General features: G+C 38.9%; 1 protein-coding gene across 1 annotated transcript in view; it reads right to left on the bottom strand.

The window, feature by feature from the left end:
• MALRD1 (MAM and LDL receptor class A domain containing 1) overlaps positions 1 to 17,565 on the bottom strand; it is a 598,156-nt gene that overhangs the window by 22,393 nt on the left and 558,198 nt on the right. The window contains exons 38-39 of the mRNA XM_065871795.1: positions 7,516 to 7,595; positions 7,327 to 7,423 (exon numbers count right to left, since the gene is read on the bottom strand). Of these exons, the coding sequence (XP_065727867.1) occupies positions 7,327 to 7,423; positions 7,516 to 7,595 (177 nt within the window). The remainder of the gene's footprint in view (positions 1 to 7,326; positions 7,424 to 7,515; positions 7,596 to 17,565) is intronic.

Genomic DNA, 17,565 nt, shown 5'->3' with positions numbered 1-17,565 from the left:
AGGTTCGCAAGCATTATGAGATGAACTTGGTCATTGCCGCTAGTGGAATTCCAGTTTGCCAAGACTAAGTATTCATTTCAGGGACCAAGGACAGGCTCACTGGTGACATTCTAGCTGCAAGAGCAGCTGAATGCCTTGAGCCATAGAGTAAGTAAGGTTTTGATTTTGACTAAGAATAAATACCCATCGCTGGGCCCAGGTTAGGTCTATGCCAGGATCTCACACTGGAAGAGAAGTAAAACTTCTGCCTCCAAAGAGCCACATTATCATACAGGGTGTCAGCAGTGGGAAAGGGTCTGGGAGAAAGAATAATATTATAGAGATAGATATTTTATTTGGAAGTCAGGGCCACTTATTCATAAATCTCAAACAAGAACATCTGTAATCCTCATGGGCAGCTGGTATAGCTTTTGGGATCCTAAAAACCTTCTTTCTTATCAGAAATATAAACAACAATCTTTTTTTTGGGGGTGTGGGTGGGTACGTGGGCCTCTCACTGTTGTGGCCTCTCCCGTTGCGGAGCACAGGCTCCAGACGCGCAGGCTCAGCGGCCATGGCTCGCGGGACCAGCCTCTCCGCGGCATGTGGGATCTTCCCGGACTGGGGCACGAACCCGTGTCCCCTGCATCGGCAGGTGGACTCTCAACAACTGTGCCACCAGGGAAACCCCAATAGTCCACTATTTATTTGTATCCTTTAATCTAGATTTCTAGGTGTAGGCTGGATTGTCATATTTACTTTGTATGAGCCTCAAACAGCTCTAGAAGCCTGCTACATTCGTTGCTTCCTCTAAAGTGTCATGAGTAAAAATTTGGTGGATTTTGGACCATGGGGACAGGTGTAGTGGATACCTTTCAGAGACCTTTCATGATGACACCCCGCCCCCCAACAGCAGCCATGTTTGTACTATTGATCCTGCCCCATAGCTCACCCACAGTTGATTTGACCAGAAATGGGATCTTGACCCAAGTGGGCTAATCAGAGGGTGATCCTTTGGAATATGGAATGGAGACGTAAAAACAAAGATATAGTCTCTCCACAGATCTGGGGACATAATGAGTAACAAACATCCATTCTCTAGTCAACACCTTTTTGTTACATAGACAGAGAGTAAAGGAAGTGTGTTTTCAGAGAGAGAACCACCAAGAGTGAAGCAAAAAGCAGCAGAGATGAGAGGCAGATGAAGAATACCGCTGGGTCCAGGCCTTTCTGAGGTCTGATCTCTTTATTCCCACCCTTGTGCTCTGGAAGACATGTGCATTGTTACACTAAATTCTTTATTTTGATTAAGGTGCTTGAGGTGTTTTCTTCCCCTGCAATCAGAATGTCCTCACTAATACATTCAATGGCAAATAGCTAACAGAAAGGTCAGAGAATGTATAATAAAATCCAGGAACTGCATCTCTAAAAACAACTTTCAGAGTCTCGTTGCTGGGCTTAGCATTGTCTGAGCATGCACTGCTCCATCCTGCGTTTTTAAGAAATTAATACAAAAATGTTTCTTTCAAGTCACTGAAGGGCCTCTTATGCTACAGATTCTTTTTATAAAATCCAATGAAAAATCTTAAGGTTAAGGTTTATTTAGAGAGGATGATGAATTTCCTGCTTACATAAATTCCTGCCTATCTCAAAGTTTTGGTATTATTTTCAAGGTGAGTCACTGTTATCATTTAGCCATCTCTTGGCCAAGCATTCTAACTTGCTTTAGGGCTTAAAAGATTTCATGCAAAAAGACATTTTTTAAAAGTTAATATGCAACATTTTAATTTAAAAGTAATTAGTAGACACGAGCAATGTTTTTGGTGATGGTCAGAAGTATGGATAACGTTCAATAAAGTATAGATAGCCTTAAATGGGCGTGTATTGGGTACCAGTTATTCATACAGTGCTAGAAACTGGGGATGTAAAGATACGAACTGGTTAACATGGAAATAGTTTAGTAGTAACACTACATAATGGAGCTATAACTGTCTTCTTTAGGATAACATTCTGACAACTCAGTGACTAACCCTGAAGGGATGCCGGGATATTTTTGCTTAGTATCGAAAATACATCAGTTTGTATAGCTCTGCCAGGCAGAGGGTATGAAAAGCCATGCACTTTGGGGAAATGGTGAGACTTTTTCCAAGGGTAGGGTGTATGTGGAGGGGGCAGATGGTGGAAAATTAAACTTGGTGCAGTGGTCTTTGAACCCTGCCACTTGAGTTTTCCCTAAAATAATTTAGAAAAATATGCATCTCCTTTTACATTTTCATGTTAATATCTACAATTTTTATGATAAGTTTAGTGGCTGCAAAGAATATAATTTCTGAAATATTTTATATTGAGTTCTTTAAAATTATGGAATTTGCCTGCCATCTCATCTAAATGACAAAGCCAGTCCTGCTAACTATCCAATCAACCAAATCAAACTTAATTTTCAGAAAAAGACTGACTTCATTGTTAAATTCAGATGCATATGTTAAAATGTGTCCCAGGGAATCTAAAAGAAAATGGTACAAATGGACTTCTTTAGAAAACAGAAAGAGACTCACAGACATAGAAAATAAACCAAAGGGGAAAGGGTGGGGGGAAGGGATAAATTAGGAGTTTGGGGGTAACAGATACACACTACTGTATATAAAATACTGTACTGCACTACTGTATGGCACAGGGAACTATATTTGCTACCTTGTAAAAACCTGTAATGGAAACTAATCCGAAAAAGAATACATGTAATATACACATATAACTGCATCACTTTGCTGTACACCAGAAACTAACACAACGTTGTAAAACAATATATCTCAATTGAAAAAAAAAAATCATGATTTCAAATTCTAAGTGGGAAAGGAGAGAAAGAGGAAGAGAGACAGAGAAAGATTGGGAAACTGAGAAGATAAATTTGGCAAAGATTTATCTCCAGTTCCCCTTTCCATATTGCTTATCTCAAATCTCTTTTGCTACAGGAATCTCTTTTCTAAGTTTCAGGATAAGTGTAAGGTAATGAAGACATCTGGGAAAGAAGAAACAGGAGAGGCAATGACCTGGGGCCAAATGCACCCTTCTTAGAAGAGAATCTATGAAGTTTGAGCATCTGTAAATTGACTCCCTTGAAACTATTTGTGCCACAAATCCTTGGGAAGTGTCTGAGGCCTCAGGGTAAGCCTCCCCCAATCCAAAGGACTGGCAGAGGGATCGTGGTAGCTCTGGGTTGGGTCTTCCCCACCTTTGGGCCGAGGCAGGTCCAAAGTAGGAGCGTCCTCGCTGTGGCTTCTGGGGCAGGGTGTGCAGTGAACAATTCAGATCACTTACAAGAGAAATACAAATATCACTGTCTTGAGTGATATTTGTTTGGGGGAGTTATAGGGAATAAAACCACTGTCTTTAGATTTTGGAAATCAGAAGAGAAGGTACTAGTGAGAGAGAAGAGGACAGGGCAGTAAGTCAGCAGTGAGGAGTAAAGAGGAAGTGAAGGTGTAAAATTACAGAAGAATGACAGAAATGGAGGAGAGAAAGGAGAGGTGGCTCTGTCAGGCTGGGCTGTGGTGCCACCAATGTCTGCCTGAGAGGTCTCTCCATAGCCCTGACAGTACAGGCTGTCCAACAGGAATCTGAAGGTGTGAAATTTAGGGTTGTTTCTGAGGACTCCCACTGGTTGGGTTAATACGACAACTTATTTATATACTGCAATGATTAATTTTATATGTCTACTTGCTAGGCTATGGAGCTTAGTTGTTTTCTCAAACACTAGTCTAGATGTTGCTGAGAAGGAATTTGCAGATGTGATTAGCATTTACAGTCAGCAAACTTTATGCAGATTACCCTCCATAATGGGGGTGGGCCTCGTTCACTTATTTGAAGGCTCTATGAGTAAAGACTGAGATTTCTTGAAGAAGAAAGACGGCAGCAGAAAATCCTACCTGTGTTTCCAGTCGGATAGCTTGTCTGGCAGACTTTGGACTCAAGCCTGCACCATCAACCCTTACTTGAATTTCCACTGCAAGTTTCATGCTTGCCAGTCCCCACAATTACAGGAGCAAATTCCTTGAAATAAATCCCTCTCTCTTAACATATTACATTATTAATTTTCTTATTAATACAATTAAAATATTGATTTCATTAATATTAATAAATATAATTTATGTAACTGATATTACATAAATGTAATATATGAATATCTAATTCTTTATATAGAGATATATGTTAATTTGAGATATCTTTATATATTATATACTGATATATTTAAACATGATAAGACAATATAGCAATATAACAGTAGTTATATAATAATTACTAATGTATTAATGATATATATTATATAATATATTATGTTTATACATTAAATATATATTATGTATTTGATATTTAAAGATATATATATACACAGAGAGAAAGAGAGAAACAATAGGATATCTAACTAGCTAGCTCTTTCTATCTATCTATCTATCTATCTTATCTTTCTGTTTCTCTGGAGAACGCTGACTAATACATGTATTTCCTAGCACAAAACCAGCATTTCACTTAGTAGCTTTGTTTCTGTTTTTCCCCACTACGTTAAGTCCAGACTGATTTTCATTCATATTTGTATCCAAATTGTCTGACATATTTTAGGCACATAAGAAACAACTAAAGAATTAATAGGGGACTTCCCTGGTGGTGCAGTGGTTAAGAATCCGCCTGCTAATGCAGGGGACACGGGTTCAATCCCTGGTCCTGGAAGATCCCATGTGCCTTGGCGCAACTAAGCCCAGTGTGCCACAACTACTGAGCCTGCTCTCTAGAGCCCGTGGGCCACAACTACTGAGCCCACACACAGCAACTACTGAAGCCCGTGCATCCTAGGGCCTGTGCTCCACAACAAGAGAAGCCACCGCAATGAGAAGCCCACATACCACAACAAAGAGTAGCCACCGCTCACCACAACTAGAGAAAACCCACGTGCAGCAATGAAGACCCAATGCAGCCAAAAATAAATTTAAAAAAGAATTAATAGTTGGGTAAGATCTTCTTAATAGAAATGGATTAAAATGTCGTATGTGTTTTTCTAACAAACATTATCATTTTATAATAAATTTGCCTTAATTGATGATAACAAGATTGGTGTCTGCTAATTAACATGATTGCAGAGTGGACATCTGAGGAGAATTCAAGTGGGAGGCACATACAAGTTGGCACCAATGAAAATGCAGTTATCCAGTGCTCTATGACACAGAGATTTGCAGCAAATCTAAATCTCGGACCACAAATTCAGGTGTGCAAGAGATGATTCATTTAAAGGAGGCAAGAACATACAATGGAGAAAAAACAGCCTCTTCAATAAGTGGTGCTGGGAAAACTGGACAGCTACATGTAAAAGAATGAAACTAGAACACTACCTAACACCATACACAAAAATAAACTCCAAATGGATTAAAGACCTAAATGTAAGACCAGACACTATAAAACTCTTAGAGGAAAACACAGGAAAAACACTCTTTGACATAAACCACAGCAAGATCTTTTTTGACCCACCTCCTAGAGTAATGGAAATAAAAACAAAAATAAACAAATGGGACCTAATGAAACTTCAAAGTGTTTGCACAGAAAAGGAAACCATAACCAAGATGAAAAGACAACCCTCAGAATGGGAGAAAATATTTGCAAATGAAACAATGAACAAAGGATTAATCTCCAAAATATACAAAGAGCTCATGGAGCTCAATATCAAAAAAACAATTCAATTAAAAAATGGGCGGAAGACCTAAATAGACATTTCACCAAAGAAGACATACAGATGGCCAACATGCACATGAAAAGATGCTCAACATCACTAATTATTAGAGAAATGCAAATCAAAACTACAATGAGGTATCACCTCACACCAGTCAGAATGGCCATTATCAAAAAATCTAGAAACCATAAATACTGGTAAGGGTGGGGTGAAAAAGGAACCCTCCTGCACTGTTGGTGGGAATGTAAATTGACACAACGACTATGGAGAACAGTATGGAGGTTCCTTAAACAACTAAAAATAGAACTACCATACGACCCAGCAATCCCACTACTGGGCATATACCCTGAGAAAACCATAATTCAAAAAGAGTCATGTACCACAATGTTCATTGCAGCACTATTTCCAATAGCCAGGACATGGAAGCAACCTAAGTGTCCATCGACAGATGAATGCATAAAGAAGATGTGGCACATATATACAATGGAATATTACTCAGCCATAAAAAGAAATGAAATTGAGTTATTTGTAGCGAGGTGGATGGACCTAGAGTCTGCAATACAGAGTGAAGTAAGTCAGTAGGAGAAAAACAAATACTGTATGCTAACACATATATATGGAATCTAAAAAAATAAAAAGAAAAAAATGGTACTGATGAACCTAGGGGCAGGACAGGAATAAAGATGCAGATGTAGAGAATGGACTTGAGGACACAGGGAAGGGGAAGGGTAAGCTGGGATGAAGTGAGGGAGTGGCATTTACATATATACACTACCAAATGTAAAATAGCTAGCTAGTGGAAAGCAGCAGCATAGCACAGGGAGATCAGCTCAGTGCTTTGCAATGACCTAGAGACGTGGGATAGGGAGGGTGGGAGGGAGGCTCGAGAGGGAGGGGATATGGGGGTATATGTATGCATATGGCTGATTCATTTTGTTGTACAACAGAAACTAACACAGTATTGTGAAGCAGTTATACTCCAATAAAGATCCATTAAAATATTTCATTAAATCTTATTCTGAGCCCTTACCTTGTTCAGTTTATGGGAAAGTCAATCGCTTTCATTATTGGGGTGATGTGTTTCCCACACAGGTGATGGGAAGATGGGTATTGGGTAGGAAGCCCCAGGGTCCTGAAGGGCACTGTAGGTTGTGAGGTCTTAGTTATGCATGAGCCCAGCCCACAGAGGTCCTCCAGCTGCAGCAGCTCTTGGCCTCTGTTCCGTATGTTGCCTAGAACATGGGAGTCTTGGTCTGGAACACTGGTGCTTAGAGCCAGCCTCCCTAAGCAAGTCAAGAAAGGATCCCTTTGGCAGTTCTGCTGCCTTCCCCGGGCACTACCAGAAAGTGGGACCTCCAGAGCCTCATGCCGTTTTAATTTGGGGAGAATGTCAGATTCTGTTTTCTGGTGTCATCAAAAATGTTCCTAACAGAATTGGAAAAGTAAACTTAATGCTTTTAATTTAAAACAAGAGTGATTATCATTAAGTAGCTCTTGCTTTCTACTCAGAAAAATAAATCCATAAAGTATGGAAAACTAAAGTTGCCAGTATGTAATATGGGGTGAAAGGAAAATATAGCAAATGAAATGTTTCAGAAAATCGGTCTGCCACAGCAATCAAAGGCATCACTTACCTTACTGGTACTTTTCTCTTGGCAAGAAAACACAAGACCGCTACTGTTATATGAGTCGTCAGGAAAGCTAATCCAATACCCAGGAGGGTCCATATATCTGCAATTTCAAACCAATGAAAAATGTAAATATTCAGTGAAAAATATTAGAGACTCCAAAACTCAAGTGACTGTGGGCACAATGTAACCTACTGTTCTGAGTGTCCGTGAAATCAGCAATGGGAGGGTTAACCTTGACATGGCAACGATTTCCCTTCCATCCTTGTCCACATCTGGAAATGAGATAAAATGTAATAGTTGGCAAAAAAGGAAGTGGAAACATATGTTAGCGGTATTGTCATGGAATAAAATGATGAATGTCAATAAACAATGAGATACCAGGAATGTGGGTAACTTTGATACGAAACCAAAAATGTTAAACCAAAGCAAAAAGATAATTAAATTGTATTCTTTTCACATTATTGTGTAAGATGATTTTTAAAAAATATTTATTCCCTTCTTAACTTTATCTGTAAGGTGGGGACTTGATTTCTTTATCTGTAAGGTGAGAACAAGGCTAATTTCTTGCTTTCAAAAATTGACTTCAATTTTCACCAGTGTCCAATATTAATTTACTTTTTCATTTGTCTCAAACTCAAAAGCTACACATTTTTCAACAGTGAATGGATTTCAGTTCTTTCAGATACCAATAGAGAATATTCAAATTATAGATTAACATAAATATAAATCAGAGAGTATTTTTATTTCTCGTTACAAGGGGATGATCCTTCAAGTTCATGGATTTGGAATCAGGTTAAGGATCAAACTGGATATACCATCAGTCCTAGAGGATTTCACTACCTCTGCTATATTTAGCGACATACGTGATGAAACTTGTAACACTAGGGACATGTCCTCTGTTATGGATGGCCTTCAGAAAGTTCAGAATTGGAGACTAGTTTGCGCCTCAAAGGGAGACGAGGTTTATTTCTAAGCAGTGAATGTGCCAGAATTTCTCTGGTGGAATGTGTTTGCATATGAGTGTGAAAGCTTAGGTATACATTCTTGTCTACCAGAAATAACAGGATACAAGTTAAGAAGGGTTTGGTTGAATTTCCTGCCAAATTCATGGTACATGCTGTAAAATAGGATTAAAAACTAGCTTTTGAATGTGTGTGCTTAAAAGTGGTGTGTTAGAAGCAATGCTTCTTCAGCACACAGTTAATATTTTTTTTTCTCAGTCTCTCTTTTGAATTTGAAAATCTGAATGACCAATAGCAATTTCTTCAAAAAAGCAATAGATTCTCTAAATATAAAAAGCTTAGTGTCTCCAAAGAAGATATACAGACTGCCAACAAACACATGAAAGAATGCTCAACATCATTAATCATTAGAGAAATGCAAATCAAAACTACAATGAGATATCATCTCACACCAGTCAGAATGGCCATCATCAAAAAATCTAGGAGCAATAAATGCTGGAGAGGGTGTGGAGAAAAGGAAACACTCTTGCACTGCTGGTGGGAATGCAAATTGGTACAGCCACTATGGAGAACAGTATGGAGGTCCCTTAAAAAACTACAAATAGCACTGCCATATGACCCAGCAATCCCTCTACTGGGCATATACCCTGAGAAAACCATAATTCAAAAAGTCATGTACCAAAATGTTCATTGCAGCTCTATTTACAATAGCCAGGAGATGGAAACAACCTAAGTGTCCATCGACAGATGAATGGATAAAGAAGATGTGGCACAAATATACAATGGAATATTACTCAGCCATAAAAAGAAATGAAATTGATCTATTTGTAATGAGGTGGATGGACCTAGAGTCTGTCATACAGAGTGAAGTTAAGTCAGAAAGAGAAAGACAAATACCATATTCTAACACATATATATGGAATTTAAGAAAAAAAATGTCATGAAGAACCTAGGGGTAAGACAGGAATAAAGAGAGAGACCTACTAGAGAATGGACTTGAGGATATGGGGAGGGGGAAGGGTAAGCTGTGACAAAGCGAGAGAGTGGCACGGACATATATACACTACCAAACGTAAAATAGATAGCTAGTGGGAAGCAGCCACACAGCACAGGGAGATCAGCTCGGTGCTTAGTGACCACCTAGAGGGGTGGGATTGGGAGGGTGGGAGGAGGGAGACTTAAGAGGAAAGAGATATGGGAACATATGTATATGTATAACTGATTCACTTTGTTATAAAGCAGAAACACACCACTGTAAAGCAATTATACTCCAATAAAGATGTATAAAAGTAAAATAAAATAAGATTAACACGAGATCTCATTCATTAACCAACTAAACTTTCTGTTCCTTCCCTTTGCTCTTTTTTTTTTTTTTTTACAAAGTTCACATTATTTATTTATTTATTTTTTGTGGTACGCGGGCTTCTCACTGTTGTGGCCTCTTCCATTGCAGAGCACAGGCTCCGGACGCGCAGGCTCAGCGGCCATGGCTCATGGGCCCAGCCGCTCCGCGGCATGTGGGATCCTCCCAGACCGAGGCACGAACCCGTGTCCCCTGCATCGGCAGGCGGACTCTCAACCACTGCGCCACCAAGGAAGCCCCCCTTTGCTCTTTGATTAAAAAAAAAAAGCTTAGTGGTTCAAGGAGGCCCATAAGAATGTCTTCTTTCCTTAGTAAATACTCTTTAAAAAGTAGAAATTTAAGATAATTTGATTGTTTTTGATGCCTCTGACTTTAAGGGAAAATAAATTAGAATGTTTAAGATTGGAGTATTTGTTTTTTATTCTCATAAACCGTAGTATGTATTCCTTATCAGTTCTCAGGTTGGTAATGTGAATCTGCATGTAAGTCCTTCACATTTTACCTGGACTCCCTTAAAATCTTCCTGAATGGGGTGGGTCCTCAATCTTTGTCTTGGAACACGGAGACCTGTAGTGATGGTATGCTAGAATTGGCATGCTGAAGTTCCTTTCGCTTTGAGTAATGGCAGTGAAAGGAATTTCTCTGGTCCCATCTCCCTGAGGACTGCAAGCTAGAAATGAAAATTGAGCATCCTGTCCTGTCTGCCCTACAGTTTGGGGGACTCATCTCCTCCAAGGTGACCACAGATCTCTATTAAAGATCATTGAGACGTTTTAAAAAGAAAAGGCCAGTCATCTGCTCTATTACTTTTCACAGGCAATCTGGGTAGGGAAGCGTAGATATTTCACTCAACTATTTATTTCTCCTTAGCAAATCAGCAATGTTAGCATACCAAAGGAAAAACAAGAGACTGACTTTTCCTGAAGAGATAACGCAAAGATTGTTGTTTTTAGTAGTAGCGTGTTGGGTAATATTATAGTTGTTGGGGGTGAAGGGCGAAGGCTCTTGTGGGGAGAAATCAGATAGGGTAAGTGGATGAGATATTGGGAAGAACTGGGTGTGCTTTGGCTAAGCGGACGCCAGCCAACCAGAGGAGACCAGTCCCAGTGGCCATTCCAGGCACAGCTGGGTGGCTGTTGGAGTCCGGTGGGTGTGGGGAGTGCTGCATAATTGGTGCCAAGAGTGAGGTCCCTAAAAGAATGGGGCAATGAGAGTCACCTTATTTGCTTGACAATTAAGGACTAGATAGCCCTTTTTAGGTAATGTTTTAGCTAGTTTATGATTAAACAAGATCGAAAGCAATGGTGATTCCACCTATTGTGCAATCCAAAGGGATCCATAAGAACGATAAACATTTTATAATATTTGTGCTAAAGACAAGGATACCTCAGTCTAAATTAGAATGCATGTTCGTTTTGTTTTAATGTCAAGAAGAAAGCAATGTTAGATGTGATGAAATTATGTTGGAGGTCTTCTTTTTCATAATGAGTCATAAGAATCGGTTTAGTGAAAAAAAATTAACTGATAACTTGACAAAAGGGAAGAAAATGACTTGTTTTTATTCAGAAAGCACCCACAAGAAAAAGCTTTTGAGGAAAATTTGATTTATTCTGAGCTAATCTGAGGCTGTGTGTTTTATCACTTATTTCATATACCTGATGACTGTAAGTATAACACTGGAGAATTTCAGCCTTACTTTTAGAACGGTGGAAGTTCACACTACCACGTAATTATCGCCCAGATCCATTTAACCACCCACACTCCTTCCCTTCCCTCCACCAAATCATAAGCATGTCTATGGTTTGGTTGGGAGGGAACCACAACCTGACCTCTAGAGTTAATCTCATTTTCCTTGGTGTAGCCTTTTGCCTCAGGACCCTGTCCAATGCGTTCCTAATCAACAGTGATTGGTTCATAGAGAGACATGGACATAAGTTTGTCCAGTAAGAATTTTGTCACCAGTGGGTACATATTGATGGATATTTGTGGTAAGAAATATCCTCTGCCCAACTCTGAGGTGAAAAAGGAAGAGTTTAGCCCTGTGGAGCTACCATTCTGCTACAAAAGCAAGCCTGAGGCTAAAACAAACAGGGAGACAAGCCTAGGAAATCATGGAGAAATGGAGGAACAACCTTAATGGCATTGAAAACTTTCCAATCCATTCCTGTTTCAAGCCTGCTCTGGGTTTAGACGTTTTAGATACATGAGTCAATAAATTCTTTAATTGTTTGAGCCAGTTTGAGTTGGTCTTCTATTATGAGCACACACACAAAACCAGTTTTCCTACTCTTGCATTTTGATCCCTGAAGTTCTCCTCATTAAATCAATAATCCCTTATTCATAAAGTATTTATTGAATGTCTACTATGTACAAGGTAGTCTGCTAGATATAAAAAGGATGGGCAAGACATGCTTGAGAATTTGTAGGAGCATAAACTTGGGAGATAAAAAACACATTTAAAAATAAATAAGAGACAAAGCAGAAAATAAAATATATGAAGTATAAGAAAGGTAAAGAAAAGTGCTAAAGAAGAAGATGAAAACAATAGCTTCAAGAAACTATTTTTCCAGAGCCAGAAAGTGAAAAAATGTGCAATCTCAACTAGACATGAATGGAACAGGTGATATATTAAGTTATATTTATTCCAAAGCATTACACATTTATGTACGTATTGTACAACAATGTTTCAGAGAAAAATGGTCATCTAAGTATATAGAAATCATCTATGACTGATGGGATTTCGAGAGATAAGTTTGAATTATATTCAGATTATTAATGGGATGCTAAACTGACCTCTAGATTTCCCAGTTCTTTACTGCAGTATATTTTTTCAGCCATACTTACTCTAATTTTACAGTTTTTTATGCCTGTAGAAGGCAAATCCCTCCAGAAGGAGCATGCAGTTTGAATACAGTCCAGATTAGATTTAGCATTTAGCATTAGAGCAGTAGACTTGTTTTTCTTTTTATTAGGCATGTTTACAGCAACACGTTATGATTATTAAAATCATGAATATCATTTTTTTTTTTTTTGCGGTACACGGGCCTCTCACTGTCGTGGCCTCTCCCGTTGCGGAGCACAGGCTCCGGACGCACAGGCTCAGCGGCCATGGCTCACGGGCCCAGCCGCTCCGCGGCATGTGGGATCCTCCCGGACCGGGGCACAAACCCGCGTCCCCTGCATCGGCAGGCGGACTCTCAACCACTGCGCCACCAGGGAAGCCCATGAATATCATTTTTGTTTATAGAAACCAAGATCATCCTACAATGACATTCATGCTTCAGAAAACTACAATATACTAAGCCCCATAGAGATTGAATTGAACACCTGCTGCGTGCTAAACAATATTCTAAATGCTTTAATGTATTACTTGTGGAACACTAATGTTACAAGATAAGAGCTATTACCCCATTTCATAGTTGAGGAAATAAAGGCCCAGAGTGGTTGAGCAGTAAGTCACCAGAGGTACACTCTGAACTAGACTTTAAACTACATCTCTTTGGCTCTCGCGTGGTGCTCTGTTCACTACATGGTTTTGCTTCCCATGGTCTTCCTAAAGTTGGAATATAGTTGTTTATAATAGCAGTCAACCTCGCAATTTTTGTATGTTAGGAGAGAAACAGTGGAGATATTCGTGATCCTCATGGTCTGAAAACTCCCATTTATCACATTAAGCTTTACCCTGGAAACATCTAGGTGTAGGGGAGGCAGATGTAGAGCTTGGAAAAGAGTAAGTAATGAGAGTCAGGGCACCTGGGTTTCAAGCTAGACTCTGCCACTTTCTAGCTATGTGGCTTTAGGAGAGTCAAATCACTTCAGTTTCCTATTTATAAACAGTAAGAATTACAACTCACCTAACAAGATGTGTAGGAGAATTAAATAAAACAATGCATGTGAAAGTACATTGCTAACTGTAAAGTGTTATCTATGTCAGGCTCTTTGATACCCAGCCTCTTGCTTTCTGGTGTAAATCATGGTCCTGACCATTCCCTGACCCAACATACTGGCCCTCCAGGGAACTGGCATCTGACAACTGCCCTGTCTCCATCCCTGCCTGAGCAACAGTAAGACTTAGGGAGCAGTGAAAAGACATTGCCACAGCTTCTATTTTCATGACTTATTAATTATGCCATTTAAAAAGCATTTTTACATCTGAATATGCCTGGAGGCTCTTGAGCCAGTTATACAGGGAGGGGAAGGAAGAGCAGGTGTTTAGGATGCTTGCTGCCTGTGATGAACATTTCTACCCCCCATCCCGCCCCGCCCCATCCTCTGTGGTTTCTACCCATCGGAAGTACTCCAAGGGGGAGGAAGTAGTGCCATCCCAACTTTGCATGAAAGCATCAGCTCAGACCGAATGCTTTCTGATCCCTAGGCTGAGCCTGTGCCAGAAGAAGGGGAGTGGGACAATTGAGGTAGCCCCTAATGGGACTAGAATTCAGGTTCTCAAAACTGCTTCACCTATGTTCTTGTCATCGCACCATATGAATATTTATAAAATTCTTTTTTTTTTTTTTTTTGCGGTACGTGGGCCTCTCACTGTTGTGGCCCCTCCCGCTGCGGAGCACAGGCTCCAGACGCGCAGGCCCAGCGGCCATGGCTCACGGGCCCAGCCGCTCCGCGGCATGTGGGATCCTCCCGGACCGGGGCACGAACCCGTGTCCCCTGCATCGGTAGGCGGGCTCTCAACCACTGCGCCACCAGGGAAGCCCCTATAAAATTCTTACTATATTCCATTTCCTAACAAAAAAGCAGCGTATATATGATCACGTTTTGTCCTTAGGGGATGATTACTTGAAAATACAAATCGCATGCTCCTGTGTGGCTTTTACTGCAATGTCCACTTGGATTGGTAGTCAAGTTGCACAGAATTGCAAAAGTAGGGAGGAGGCACATTCATGTTATTTCAAACTATTAAAATAGAAACAACTTTAACTACTTCAGAGAAGAAATAAAGCAGATAAAAATTGTCCTTCTTTTCCCCTTTTGCTCATACAGATAGCTGATGTGACACTAAAAACCCCCAGAAAACTCCCAAAATTGATGTTTTGAGCTTCTCACGTCTGCTTTTTTTCTCAACTGTTATGAAGTATTATTTCCCTGGAGTTGGATGGAAGGGGGAAAGAATAGCAAAGAAACTAAATAATTCACAAACTGGGCAACTGAAAATGGCTGCAAGTCAATAGAAACCAGTCTCGTTCTGAGATAAAGATGAAAAAGGCATTAAGTTTTTGCTGTGGAGCGTAAACTAGCAAGAAATAGGTTTCTGAACTTTTTCTCCTGTCATCCTATGAAGTGTGAAAGAATTTTCCTTTAAAACATAGATTGTGACTTAATTCCAGCAAGTCTTTCTTCTTGTTTTCTCTCCTTCATTGAATATATGTGCACTGAAATACATACGAAAACACACAAGATGGTAAGGCTGAAAATTAGAAAGAATAAACAATGAATTGTCAGCCTCTGGAAAGAACGTCCACTAACCAGAGTACTCACAAAGCCCAGGGTGAGAATCCACGGGTGTTTAGGACTCACTTTGACCTTCTGGTGAAGTAACAAGGCCCTCTACTTGCTCAGTACAAAACAAAGAATCTTCTAATGACTTTCCAGTCAACTGAGAAAAAAGTCTAAACCCTGCACTCTTTGTTCAGTGAGTAATTATTGAATACCTTCTGTATGCTAGGCCTTGTTCTAGGTGCATTGGAATCTATTAGACCACATGTTGTCTGGTACTGCTCTTCCCTAAACACGCTAAGCTTGTTCTTGCCTCGGGGACTTCCTGTTTTCTGCTTTTCCTGACAGTTAAGCAGTGTGCCCAAATCTTGGAATAGCTTGAACTTCCATGGAATTGTGATCTTGACTCAAATTACACCTTCTCAGAGAGGCCTTAATCAGCAAGTTTATCTGAAATACATCACTGCCATCATCCCTTCCCCGTCCCTTCCTAGCAACCTGCCCACCCTAATGATTTTGCTTCATGGCACTTGTTACTATTCAAATTTAATGCACACATGCTCACACAAGCGTATATATTATACATGTATGTATATTTAACATATATTTGTAAGTGTAAATGTTAATATGTAAATATATATAGATTATATATAATGTATATAAAATAAATTTATTTATGTATTATATGTATATACATACATATTTATATACTAAGCTCTATAAACAGAAACTTGAAAACCTCAACGAAATGAATGATTTTGCAAGGATACTATAAATTATATAATTAAGGTAAGCAGTAGAAATCTAGAGTAGTTCAATAACACATATGATATTGAAAAAGCCTTAAAAACTGCTTCAAGACCAGGCTATTTGGCGGCTTTGTCCTCTCCAAGTTTCTAGAAAAGGTAATTCTCATGCTTTATGTGCCATTTCAGAGAATAAAAAGCTACCCAATTTACTTCAGAGATCTAATGCTTGTCTGGTAACAGAACCTCAAAAAATATTATGCACAGAAGAAAACCTGGGAGCAATGTCACTTATAGATGCCAAAACCCTAAATAAATTACCAACAATCTGAATATAAGAGTACATTGTGCTGTAAGATTTTTTAACTCATGGGTAAAAGGCAAATCAATCTGTACAAGAAGCAGAGGACCCTGTGAGAGAGAAGTAAAAATAGCAGAAGAACCTATTGTTCTAAATTATCCACAGGCTCCTTTCAATAGAGTTTCTATCTCTAAATCACTATACTGATGAATTTTCTCAAGTTGTTAATGAATTAATAATCCTCATGTTATATAAGCTCTTCTAAACATAGAAAATGGATAATAACAATAGAACCGTTTTGTTATTAATGAAAAATCTCCTAACATATTTCCTGGTTTAGATCAATTTACTGGTGAATTCTCTCAAATGTTTAATAAACAGATAATTCCTAGCTAATTATCTCTGCCAATTACTTACCCTCAAATTTCTTTATAAGATTTGTAATTAGAAATTTATAAAATTTCTAATTCCCTTCGAATTCCTTTCTAAACATATAAAAAAGAAAGGTTAACTAATTTGTGCCATAAAGTTACATATCTCTGCTACATAAATCAAGTATAGCACACCCACAAAATCATAGATCGATCTCACTCAAAGATGTGCAAAAATCCCCAAATACAATACAGAAAAAAATTATTACACAAAGACATATATTTCCATTGTTTATATATCTTTGTTGTTAGAGTATGTGATGATCTCTTAAAACTTCACACCCTTAGACATAATGAAGAATGATGGTCCTTCATGTGTAACACCTGGTGAGGATGGAGCTCTGGATGACCACCTCTGTGGGCAGAATCTCTAAATAAGAATAGGGTGGTGCAGCTGGCAACGGAAGAAAAATGACTCTGTTAGAGGCTATTTCACCTTGTGAAAATCTCATAAATTTTAAGGATAATAGGTCGTTAACCACCTGGCTTGGGATATTCTAGGTACATAGCAGGAGAAAGAAATTGGAAAAAAGAAAAAGTCAGGGCAAGAACAAGCTGGTGATGCTGACAGATCTTTACCAAAGAGATGTTGCCTCATCTCTCCTTAGGTTTCAGCAGTTTCTGTTACAATAAATCCCGATATTAGACGATTTTGTGACACCCCATCTACAGAGCAATAAGCATTTCCCGTTAAATTTAAAAACTATATATATAGTTTAAATGATTTCTGAGCACCTTACTACATTTGCAAGGAAATAAACATGCACTAAAAATGGAATTTTTAAGCAATTAGAACTGACATGTAGCATGTATTGGTTGTGATTATGTTACTAAATATTTAACTATGTTTGTAGGATGTTATATTTATATATATATATAATATAAACATAGATTAGTGCAAAATAATTAAGTATGTCTTTTCACTTGATTTGCATTGCATATTTGTATTAAATCAAATGTTTTTTTAAAAGTATTCAAGTAATTGTCA

Source organism: Phocoena phocoena, chromosome 2 (genome assembly GCF_963924675.1).
Source record: "Phocoena phocoena chromosome 2, mPhoPho1.1, whole genome shotgun sequence".
In the NCBI taxonomy this organism is placed as follows: domain Eukaryota; kingdom Metazoa; phylum Chordata; class Mammalia; order Artiodactyla; family Phocoenidae; genus Phocoena; species Phocoena phocoena.
Note: the sequence above shows the minus strand (reverse complement) of the source record. Positions and strands in the feature narration are given on the sequence as shown.